Here is a 12,474-nt window from a genome sequence, read left to right on the forward strand (position 1 = left end):
GAAGCTTTAGACCGTCAGGGCACCCCAGGCCCGACATGGAGCCCAGTAACCAACCCTGGAACCAAACCAAGCCCTCCCAACGGTCCCAGCCAGTGCACCACTGAAGATGCAGCCACTTCGAAAAGTGAGAGCAAATGCTTGCACACTGCTCCTGACTTTGATTTCCTAACTAGATCATAAATACGATGACAGCTGTATTACAAAAATTAGCTTTGTTTGCCACTCGTGATGGGGCAGAAAGTCGGTTCCTCTTTTAGGGCATGTTTTTGGGGTGAGCGTGGGGGGCGGGGAGGTGTGTGCTGTAACTGCAGGCTGGGATGCGGGTCTGGACATAAAGCCACAGGACAAAACTCGACCAGGAAAAGCCGGCAACTCCCCGTGCAAGGTCTGCTCCGGCAGGTGCTCAATGAAAACCACTTCCTTCCTTCCTTCTTTTCTACAAAAAACCTCCAGTAACAGCAAAAAATCCCACAGAATCAGAATCTCGGGTAATCCCCAACCCACCCCAACGCTGACACCCCTCACTCCATCACACTGTGTTTTATGTCCCTTCCCCTGCACTGGGTTCAGAATATTCCCGAATTCCTTCCTCTCACCTTTGAGATGCCCTCATCACTTCCATTCACCAGGGTCCAGCTCAAATAACCTACCTCCAGGAACCTTCTTTAATTCCCTCTTTGTCACTTTGTCCCTAAGTCCAAAGAAATCGATACCTATTAAGAGGAGAACACCACTGAAATAATCCAGGGAACACATCAATTGCTAGAGACAGCCCATGGTCTCTCACTTAAGGTGATAGAGCCCTATCCTTCCTGACATGTCCTTTTCTCCGTCACATGCTTGTTCCTTTGACACAGTGAACACACCAGTGTGACAGCACAGGGCACAGGACGCGATGGGGACAGTCAGTCCTTAAGGCTCTCAAGGCACATACCGGGTGATGGGAAAAAATGACAGGTGTACATGGTCACCAGGGGGACCCTACCCATGACTACTCTGGCCTCTGAACCCATGCCCATGCTGAAGCACAGACACTCACCTGTGAGGGTCCTACAAGTGTCCATGCACAGCAGGCTCTGAGCTAAGTGGGCCCTGCCCACCAATGTTGCCTGGCAACAGCCCAGACTGACACAGCCTGCCGTGCATGGCGTCAGCACACGGGCCCCGGTGGCCGTCAGGAGATGGGCTGCCAAGACCTTCTGCAGGAGATGAAAAGACCGATTCCCCACCCTGCTTTGAGAATCTGCTTCACCCCCTCCAGGATGCATGGGAAGGGCCCTCTTGGTACACACACCTTTCCAACCAGGACATGGGAAACGAGACCATTCCCTCCCAACGAGGGAGTCACATGCCAAGGGGTACAGGGCGGAATGGAGATCCCTGTGACCAGGTGCACGTGGCTACCCCTCCTCCCACGACCTCCTAGCCCAGCTGGCGGTGCTGAGACAAATTCTTGCCTGGACCCAGCTGGGCACTGGAGGGCTCCCTGGAGACAGAGACATGCCAGGGACCCTGAGCTTGGTTAGAGCAAGAGCCCCACTAACATCAGGATGTTCATAAAAATCACAGTTTTGGTGGCCCGAGTATAAATCAGTCGGAAGCAGGGGCCTCATTTCAGTGTATCCCGCGTAAGTTCTGAAAAAGGACTCACAGTGCAAAGAGCTGGCAGCCAAGTGTATCCTGGGGTTCTGGTTTCATTGTCCCCCCAAATACCTGTCATTAGGTTGAGCTGTGTTGGGACCTACCCAAGCCCAGGGACATCCTCCACATTTGCATGGGGGGCACAGTGTGCAGGTCTCCGATGGCTCTGCTGCCCTTGGATCTACTCTGATGAAGGAGACTAAGCCTGGTTCCTGTGAGGTGCTGACTGAGCCCGAAAGGCTCACTTTCCTCCAAAGTGCCATGACCAGATGAAATGCCCCAAAGCAAAGTAGTCTGGGAGACCAGCTAGCTGGCTCTCGGGCACTCGGGAGGTTTGAGCCCAAACCCGGACCGAGACAGGGTGCAGCCAGCCTGAGGGAGGGCAAGATCCACTGTGCTGGGGACAGCGCAGAAGGAGCAGCTGTTGGCTAAACACATCAGACCCGCACACCCCAGGTGGAAGCGGGCGGCCCTGACCGCTGCTCGTAGAAACAGGGGGAGTGAAAACAAATCCGCCAGCTGCAGCGAGAGCCCATTCAGTGGAATCGACAAGTGCAAAGAGAAGTTGAAGTTTGCATTTTACCCATGAGCAGAGAGAGAAGGAAACACTGAACCTTGAACCTGACTCTCATGTGCAGAACCTGGGGGCCTGCCTGAAGGTGGGCAATTCTAGGAATCCCATCCCTAGCTGACAGACCGCCGGCACCCCAGGGGAGGAGCGCGGACCAGATAGGGGAAAAGGTGGATTTCTATCCCTTGCAAGTAACTTCCACTAAGCTTCCACTTGACCACACCCCCTTCCTTTACCAGTCCTTTACACGGGGCTCATTGTGGCAATATATTCATTTATGCTTGGAGTTTAAAGTCATGTCTAGTTGACTATTGTATATTTACATAGCTAATGTAATTATCGCTAATCACATAATTACTGGAAATGTGCATAATTGCCTAAGCCAAACATATAATTATAATGTATAGCAACATTATGAATCCCCCTTTTAAAAATCCACATTTTGGGGCTATTTAAGGATATTTATTAGAAACAATTGTGGACTACCTAGAGATGGCCAGCGTCAACACGGTTTCTGTACAAAGTGATGTTAAGTGCTTTCAAGACCAAACCAGGTAAAATGAAATTGCATACGAATAAGAGACAAAGCGATTCTGACCTGGGACTGTCCACTCCTCTCAGGTATACCTATGGGGAAATACTGGCCAGTCTTGCTCTGTGGGCTCTGGTGGCTGTGAGCTGTGCCATGAAGGCCCTGATGAGGGAAGACCCCCCCAGTCGACCCAATGCCTCCATGGACCACATCAGCCATCTGGCAAGCGTGGAGGCTCGGAGACCTCTTTCCTTCAAGGACGCTTTGGAACCATGAATAAACCTTCTTGGAGATGGACTCTCACGGGGACAGGCTCATCCCATGAGCAAGGCCATTCTGGTATACCACCCTTCTACAAACCCAGAAAATGCTTTCCAAAAAAGCTTTTTGGGCAACTTGTGTGGCACTGAGTGACAGAAAGCCCTCCAGCTGACCGACAGGTGTCTGGGGCAGGTCGTACCAGCTCGGCCGTGATGCAGCAACAGAGCAAAACTCGGACGGTGTAATTCGCAAATGCAGTGTATCACTTCTGCCACAAACTTAACAGCGTGGGAAACCAAGACCTAAATTATACACCCAAAAGGGGGGATGGCAGCCTGGCCCTGACCAGTACCTGTTATCACACCCTGCTCCACTGTGCTTACACAACAGCACTCCAGGACTGTTTGATATCAGGCATCCGAAAGAGCAGAGAACAAATGATAAACATCAGAAGAGAGTGGTCGCCTTAAAAAGAAAAATTAAAATCTGGCTTTTAAGTCAGCTCGAAAGACCATTATTCCAGCTGATTTGGATGGAGTCCCAAAGACTGGCTGGTGAGAAGCAAAGCTTTACTGTGCACTGTGCTTAGATTATGACAGAAGCATCCTGGGGTGGGAGTAGGGGCTGACAGGTGCAGCCCGAGTCAGATCCTGCCCTCTACCCCATCTTCCCTTGACTTTGACTCAGAGCCACACAGGGGAGAGCGGCTAGGAGTGGCCACAGGGGAGTGGGGTTCAGGAGGAGACCTTGAGGTTTCCAGGAGGAAGAGGCTGGGCCTTGGAAGGCAGGTAAGAATCCTGGAAGCAGCATCTGTGCAGGGATGATGCCCAGATTTCTCCAGACTGGCTCAGCTAGAGCAGAAGTGTTGGGGCGGGGGGGCGGCGCTGTGAGGAGAGGGACCCAGGAGGGCCTGTCTGGTGTGGGATCCCACAGCCGGGGTATGCCCTGGGGTCTTAAGGTAGCTGGAAGGACAGAATTCTGGAGATTTGTTTCCCGAGACCAAGAGCCGAGATGATAAAGTTCCTAGGAGCCCAGAGTGGCTACAACAAAGCAAGGCAGCTTTCATGCTTTTAGTCATAAAAATAAAAAACAAGGAGCTATAGGAAGTCCTGGGGGGCGGAGGGAAGGGAGCATCGGCAGAGGGACGGAGACAATAGCTTGCGGGGCTAGATGGACTTTCAGGAAGAATACTGAAAAGGAGTTAGTTCAGGTTTATAGAACAGATCCTGGGGGTAGTCCAAAGCTAGGGGTGCAGACACATGAGGCCTTCAGGAGGGAGAAAGAACCGAATCCACAGCACTGATGGGAGGGAAAAGCCAGATAAGGAACAGCACACTGCCTGGGCTCCTGCGCACACACCGGCTGCTCTGTGTCTCACTGGTCTCAGCTGGGAAAGGAGCCGCCCGTCCCGGCCCCCAAAGAAGATGCTGAGTCGGTGTCTCTATGCGAGGTCACCAACAGAGCATCTTCCAACAGCTGACACGAAACGGGACAGCAAGCCGATGTCTGGGATCGGGGATTACAAGAACACAGAGAACTCCCAAGTCTGTCTTGATGGCGCCTACCAAGAAATTTTAAAAAATTGTGGCCACAACCAGCTCAGGACTGCCGTTCACGGATGAAGCAGATTCTGACATTTCGGTTATAAAAAGTGGGTGGGAGGTTGGCGGCCCATGCTTGGGAGGGTGGTCAGTCGTCTTGCCCTTGCTGACAGCCCTAATGATACAGAGGGGGAAAGGCCACCGGCTCTCCAATCCCATTCTCATCCCCGATGGGGTACATCTAGGTAAATCCTGGGATCCTGGGGAAGAGGGGTCAGAATCTGCACCACAGGCATTCCGCCATGAGCCTCAGAGAGTTGATTCACTGAGTTTTCCAAACAGGGGCCCCAGTCACCTAAAACGAAGCACCTCTCCACTGGAGGTCAAAGGTAAATTTAAATTTAAGAAATCCCCACACGATCAGGTGAACCCAGAGGGTGGGATGTGACCAACAGCTGGTCCGAGCTCTTTAAGGAGTGTCCATGCTTCTGAAACTCAAAAAGGCCAAGGAAAAAGGTTCAGATGAAGGGGATCAAGGAGACATGACAACTAACTGGTTCCCTTGCTGAGTTTCTGCACAAACCAAGCAGCTGGAAACAGGTGCGCGGGCGCGGGACAGTGAGGACAGGCGGTCTGGATTAGAGATGCTGCAGCAAGATTCAGTCCCCAGGGTAGGGGGTTTATGGCGCTGTGTTTACATCAGGAGAGGTCTTAAAAGGAGACACATGCCACAGGTCATCCTTCAGAGGGAATGGCTGCATCTTCCTTTTCAATGGTTCTGGAAAGCCTGCCCATCATTCACACACACACACACACACACACACACACTCGCTGTCTGTACATCTACAGGAAAGTAAGTGACAGCAAATGTTCTCAACTAGTGAAAGTTGTTGAAGGAGTCTCCGCGTCCGTTCTAGTCCATCGATCTTTCTGCAGGTTTCAAAGTTCTGTTCTGTTTATCTGAACCTTTCAATCCCAAACCCCCGACACATGGCAGGGGAACCCAGAGCTGTAGGGGGCCAGTGACCACAGACCTCTTGCCAGACACACAGTCATACGTACAACACGCCTTTAATGTCTCCACCTCGTGAGGCTGGGCAAACAGTTCCATGCGGCCAGCTGGGGGGCCGAGCAGACTGTGAGCGTAGGGGAGTGGGGTGGGGGAGCTCCCCTAGATGGCCCCCATCACAGACCCGCTGCCAAGTCACCGATCACCAGGCCGGGCTGACCCAGTGGGCAGCGTGGCCGTGGCCGCCTGGAGCGCTCAACCCCATGCCCAGGGCCGCGTGCTCTGGCTTTCTTACTGCTCCCTAATTAGGAGGGGATGGTGTTTAATCAACATCTCGGAGGTTCGTCCCCAGGTTTCCATTAGATTTTAATCATGTTTATTTTTCCTTTCATGAATAAAACACTTCCAGACATTTTCAAAGATACTAGGGATGTGAACACATAATGAGGGGCAACACTGGGCTCTTCAGGAATATCTTGGAATTCATCCCTGTAAATATCTTAATCGGAAACAGAGAAAAGTCCGGAAACCTCAGAAAGTGAAAAAAGATGGCTCTCTCACACGGTGTCCTCCATCTGCAGGGTGACCCGGGGTGTGCGCAAGAAACAGGCCGAGGGCCGCTCCCTCCCCAGCCATCCTCCTACGCCCACCCCTCCCCCCCTCCCCCGGGGGCCGGGCACCCCTGCGCGCAGGTCAGGTCTGCTGACCCGCGGCCCAGGACCCAGGCGCGGGGTGCTCGGACCGGGGCTTTCTGGCTGTAATGGATTTCGGTCCGAAGCGCAAACCAGGTCCCCGCAGGTCAGCGGTGGGCGGGGCGAGGGTTCCAGGACGCGGCTACGCACCTCGGGTGACAAACCGCCAAACACGCTGGCTCTTACCTTCACAAATTCTGTCCAATCGCTGTCGCTTGACTTTGTGCTTATCCACAAGGGCCATTCTTTATCGAACTTTGCAACTCTCTGATTCAAAAGGCAAAGCGGTCCTCTAAGAACTTAGGGGAACGCGCAGGAGTCTGCGGGCATTACACCACTATGAACCCTGAAACAAGGAGAAAAGAATCCTTACTCTCTGGACACCCTGGGGCAAGGACAACAGGTCATTCAGGACTGTACTGCCGCTTCCTACACGGACACCTGCCAGCAGCGCTCACTCTCCTCCAACACCGGAGAAGGAGGCTGTTCGTCCACGGTCCCGGGCTCCCACCCTCCGTCTGGGACAGGAAGGGAGCACATGCCCAAGACAATTGTCACTTGTTTCTGCAAGCAGCAGACAGCATCTAGAACTCTTGCTTTTCGCTTCAGGGCTGTCCCCACCAACTGCGACAACCTGAATTGTTCCTCATTTGTTCTCCAAGGCCAGACACCAGCTCAGGGGCCCACTGGGCCTGTCCTGTGCTGAGCCCCGAGAGGCAAAGGCAGACCCCAGACCACGCTGGACCATCAGGGGAGCAGGTCCCAGGCCCACCGGCACTGAGATACAGACACCCAGCTGGGGCGACAGGACAAGTGCCCTCCAGGCCTTCCATCAAGCAGTTTACAAAACTCCCCCCAGCCCAGTCCCCGGAGAGCCACTGCTCAGCACGGGAGCCCCTGACCCCACTTTAAGAGAATGGGGCAGGAAGCCACATACCACCTAACCACTTAAGCCAACTGTGTCCACTGCCAGCTTCCTGGGCCTCCCTGGCATCTCGAGGGAGCCACAGATGGTATCCCGACAGCAGGGTCCAGGCTGCTGGCCTCAACACTAGGGAGCTGCGGCTGGGCCCACACCTGTCCAGCGCACCTGCAGGCAGCAACGAGGCTGAGGAGGGGTGGCTGGTGTTTGGGTCGAGGGCTGCGGGACTCTCCAGAGGTAAAGCCACAGGCCACCTGAGGAATGCGGAGCTGGGCTGCTGCCCAGCTCGTCTGTGGAGGGAGGGAGGCGGGGGGGGGGGGCAGGGGGTTGGAAGGCTCTGACCCTCACTTCCTGCTCACGGAACATACCAACTGAGGCCACAAGTCACCGTCTGTACCCACAACGTCCGAGCTTTTTGACTCATGGCTGTGGTCTTATTTTAACAACATGTACATGCACAGAGAAAGTTGTCCTTAGTCAACCAGCAAATGAGAGGGAGGGGACAGGAGACGAAAGTGAGGTTCCAGGGCTAATAATGATGATCCCGTACTGTCATCAATTATGCAAAATGCTGGGACTTACTTTATCAAAGGTCAGAATACAGGTCTGACTAGGAGAAGGCAGACTTCCTGATAGTTAATGGCTAATTTCCCAGCAACGAGACGCACCCCAAAGATTTATGGCAATAATTATACGATTTTTTTTTTTTAAGAGCTAGGGAAAAAGCACAATTTCCAATCACATAAATAATTAATGCAACATACGACACCCTCTCCAAACCTGGGGAGTTCCCCAAACCCGCAGTGGCCACACCAGACTAGGGAGGAGCTGACGGTTGTCTGAAAGCAAGCAGGTCAGCACCTGGGAGGTCCCTGGTGCAGATGTGATGGACACATTTTAGAAAATTCTGGTTTTGCTTTTGCTGAACTTTAGGAAAGGCAACACCACAAAGGAGCCAAGGGGGTGCCTAACTCGAGCAAGCTGAGGCCAAGAGTCCCAGACAGAGGGGCACAGCAGGCCTCTCCCCGAATGTGAGTGCTGCTGTTCCTGAGGCACCCACAGGGCAGCCCCGGGCCCTGGCGATTTCCATCTGCTTGGGTCCCGAGTTTTGATGGTCAAGCGGCAGTGTGGCCCCTCTCCGCCACGTCGGCGTCAAGTCAGAGCCTCGTGTTAGCCGAGGGGTGAGAGAATTAATTAGTTAATATTTGTGAAGTGCCTTAGAGATGAAAAATGACAGCATTATCATCCCAGGCAAGCTGGCTTTCACACCCTCCTCCTCCAATTCCCCAAGTGAGGCCTAATCATTCTTTTTGCTTTCCTTTGAATTTTAATTTGTATAATTAGATGGCGTCCTGAAAAATTGATAAGTAGAATCTCGATTATGCAATCAAAGGAAAGTTCAGGCATCGGCTTACACAAATAGTCTGCATCCTATTATTTAAAAAAAAAAAAAGAAAAATGGCCATGGACTCCCACGTCTGGGTATTTTTGGGGGCTGGGTGTGTGTGTGGGGGGTGGCTCTATGCTGTCCCTCTGTGGCTGGCCCCTCTGGCTGTGGCACCGACCCACGCAGACAGTGAATTCAGATTCACAAGGCCACCAGGCAGAGTCCGCTCAGGACCCTGTGGCAGTGACCACCGACTTGTGGAGCTTCGTCCCTTTTCCCTCAGTTAGCGCTTCTGAAGCAAGAAGGTATGAAATGTGACATTTTCCTCCTTGGGTCTCCCGGGGAGCAAGCTATTTATGAAGACTTAATTAGCATGACCCTCTTCCCCATGACGGGGACAGGCCCTTCTCAGAGTGAAACCACGAGCTACCAAGCTACCGTCTCTCGCTGGTGTCCATGCGCGGACGCCAGCATCCTGCGGCCGCCACGCTGGCCCCGGGCTCCCGGACAGCTCCTGCTGCGAAAGCCACCCTCTGCCTTCACTCACAGATCAGGCCCTTTTCTGGCCCCGAACTGATCACTGCCATCACAGCTGACCCTACGGGCCGTGTTTAACAACAAATTGAGTACACACAGAAGAGGAAAAGGGGTGGGGACGTGTCCCACTGTCCCTCTTTGGCTCAAGCCGTACAACTCTGAACCATGATCGTGGTGGTGTCGCAAGGGGGTTGTCAATTCTACAATCCACCTGCATGATGACCAAGGGGAAGCAGGCTCCATGGTTGTAAAAAAAAGGGATGTTTTTACGTTCCTTGCCCACGGGAGCCAGCTGCAGACCCCGTTCCCTCTAGCTGAGGCTGGGAGGGTGACCTCAGTGGAACTCAAAAAGGGTTAGAAAGCAAGTCAGGTCTTTTCAGAAGGAGGATCCTCAATGCCAAATCTTACAGAAAAAACAGCACTGTCTTCTCCTCCAAAACGGAGATTCTAAAACTGCAGAGCAAACCACCACAGGAGGCCCTCTCTGACCTTCTATTAGCACAAGATGAGAGGGGTGATCCCGGGCTGAAAGGTTTGGGGTCAGGGAATCTGGCTCATTGCAGAAGGAGAAAGATGCCTGCGTGAGAAAGAGACTGAAGATTCCTGTCTCCACCAGAAAGCAGCCGCAAGGGTGGTGTATTTGCTCCACGTGGGTTTCCAAGAGAAACTTGAGACTGAAGCAGGGCGGCAAACAGGAAGGACGCTTCATCTTACGACTGCTCGCTTGCATTATCAAACACAAAACAAACACCCCAAAGGGAGTACAGGAGAAATGGGTCGTTCCCCTCATCCAACGAGTGAGGGGGTCTAAAATCTGGGGGACTGATTTTACTAAATATGACCAGGAAAAGCCCACCTGCCTGGACCAAAACTCCACAAGGCACAGAAACCCCGAGTCCTTGCTCATTTACATTAATAAAATCCCAAGTTTTAAAAATGCCCTGTTTCTTTATTCTAATTCCTCGTCTTCGTAAACACTGGGCAGATGATAAGAAGTCACACCAAGTAACTGATGTCTTTCCAAAGGAAAAGTCTTCTGAAACCATGGCGATCACCTTCAATTCTTTTTAAGGAAATCTATGTAAACACCACATTCATAAAGAGAGATCAAGTTGTGTGACATGCCGACAAACTAACAGAATCACAATTAAGCAGGTGCTGCTAAATTATGAGTAAACCCTCTGAGTCCTCAATCTATCGCACTGTTATACCTGCAAGTGGGCTACAGTTTCCACTTGAGAGGCGGAAATGCTCCAGTGCAAGGAGAGAAGGCCCCCAGGGCCCCCCAGCAGCATGGGCACAACAACGGCCCCCTCCCTTCCGAGCTGGGATCCTAAGGGGATGAGGGCACCGCTCCTCAGGTCCCTTCACCCCACCCTGCAAGGCTCTAGTGAGGACCACAGGCCTATTCGCCTACCTGTGAGTGACCCAGCAGGGCGGCAGGCCAGGCACCTGCCGGGTGGCACAAGGTCAACATATTCAGTGCCTTGACACTGCGGGCCCACCGAGGCCAACTGTCCAGGACACTCTGACTCTGCTGAGACCCAGCAGAGTCGCTGGTCTTCAGGCTACCCCAAAAGGAGTTGTTCCAGCATTTTCAGAAGCCGAAGTGGAACAACAGATTCCTTTCTTGGGGAGACAGCTGGGTAGAAGCCTCTCAACAGGGCCTGTGGGTTTTTTTTTTTTTTTTTAGAAATATGCGACAGGGTCAGGATCACTGGGAAAAACACTGGCTTAGCCTTCAGGAAGTGGCTGACATCACGGCACAATGAACAACAAAATTATTAAAACTGCATTTTAAGGAAGAAAAGGATGCTTTGGGGCAAGATCAGTTGTGGGAAATAAGCTCACTGAAGTCAGTTTTGTAAATGTCTCAAAGCTACTACTGTTCCTTATTTCTTCAGGAACTTCTGGGTGTACTTAGGGTTTTTTTTTTGAAAGGGGAAACCCCCATCGTTTGGACAAGTGGCCTAGCATAAGGTGCGGAGGTGACTCCCAGTCCTGATCCCGGACAGAGGTAAGAAGCAGGCCCCTTCCGTAAGTAAGGGCTTACTTACTTACTCTGGCTCCTGGACCAGACCCGTACACCATTTCGTAAGGCTCCTCACCTTTCCCCAGGAGCTCCCGGCAGCCCAAGCCGAGGGCACCCTGGTCACACACCCTCCATCGATTCCATGGGCCCCACACTCTGATCATCAAAGTGCATGGCCAGTGTCAAGTGCCTTTAGCACAGACCCACTGCACTCCTCCAGCCCCCAGGGGCCAGGTGAGCTTCCAAAGTCAGATGCATTTGGATTTTAAGAGGCCAGAGTTCTTAACACTGTATTGTGGTAGAGCCCAAGATCAATCATTAAAACTCCTGCACCAGGACAGAAGAATGTGCTCACCCAACTGGACGAACTACAGGACCCAGCGACCACCCTCAGCAGTGCAGGCAGGTCAAAGCTCTGCTGCCAAAATGGGTTACCAAAGAATCAAAGGTCCCAGAACTTTCTACAGTTTGGATGTGAGGCTAAGAATTGTGGGCCTGGAATTTAAGGCTTTCCTTCCGGTCCCCCTGCAAAATACTCGCTGGGGCTCTGAGGGAAGGAGAGAGGCAAAGAGTGGACAGCCTGTAAGGTCACCAACCCAGAAAGCAAGACTTCTAGCACGAGGAAGTCCAGCGCAGGGCGTCAGTCCCGTGAGGCGAGAGGCCGCCACCAGGAAGGAGCAGATATCAAAGCCTCCCTTGTGCTGAGACCAGCTCCTTGGCCAACAGCGCCAAGTGAGCCCTCCTGCGCCGTCTACGATTCTTAGTACATGACATTCCTTTCCCGGTGTTAAATGCAAAAATTCAAGAATTCTCAGTATTTTCACTTGCTAGCAACCATCACCAAGAACAGAGGACGTGAACAGCACCGCTTCGTGATTTTCCCGACTGGTTGTTTTGTGTCATAATGAAAACTGAGTGTTGGTTTTCCTGTGCTGAAGGAAACGAGGCTCTTCCCTGTTCAGGATTTTCACACATTTCCAAGGCATTTCACTTACAAGTATGCAGTAAAAATTAGTATTCATTTTTATAATGAAATGGTCTTTAAGAAACAAAAGCAAACAACAAAAAAGATAAAGGGAAATAAACAAATTTTCATTTAATGAAAGAAATGTAAAATACCCCCTTTTGTCCATGGTGTTGAGACCGAGGAATCATGGGAACCGATGGATGTTTCCGTCCCCAGTTTTCTGACCCTTCCCTCCTCCGGCATGACAGTCCCGACCTGGAGCGGAGAAGTCTGCCTGACAGAGTGAAGGGAGGAGCGGCCTCAAGGTCCATCGTGACCAGGTAACTCCTCTTTCGTTACCTACCACGAGGACGAAATTACTGTAGATCTGAGTGAACGGACG

The 12,474-nt window shown here is 52.2% G+C and overlaps 1 protein-coding gene across 3 annotated transcripts in view; it reads right to left on the reverse strand.

The window, feature by feature from the left end:
* The window catches only part of CTBP2 (C-terminal binding protein 2), a 153,782-nt gene that overhangs the window by 41,246 nt on the left and 100,062 nt on the right, over positions 1–12,474 (reverse strand). For all 3 annotated transcript variants that reach the window (XM_044240706.1, XM_044240707.1, XM_044240708.1), the window contains one exon: positions 6,434–6,593. In XM_044240706.1, the coding sequence (XP_044096641.1) occupies positions 6,434–6,491 (58 nt within the window). In that variant the 5' untranslated portion in view covers positions 6,492–6,593. The remainder of the gene's footprint in view (positions 1–6,433; positions 6,594–12,474) is intronic.

The sequence above is a fragment of the Neovison vison genome, chromosome 2 (assembly GCF_020171115.1).
Source record: "Neovison vison isolate M4711 chromosome 2, ASM_NN_V1, whole genome shotgun sequence".
Taxonomy (NCBI): domain Eukaryota; kingdom Metazoa; phylum Chordata; class Mammalia; order Carnivora; family Mustelidae; genus Neogale; species Neogale vison.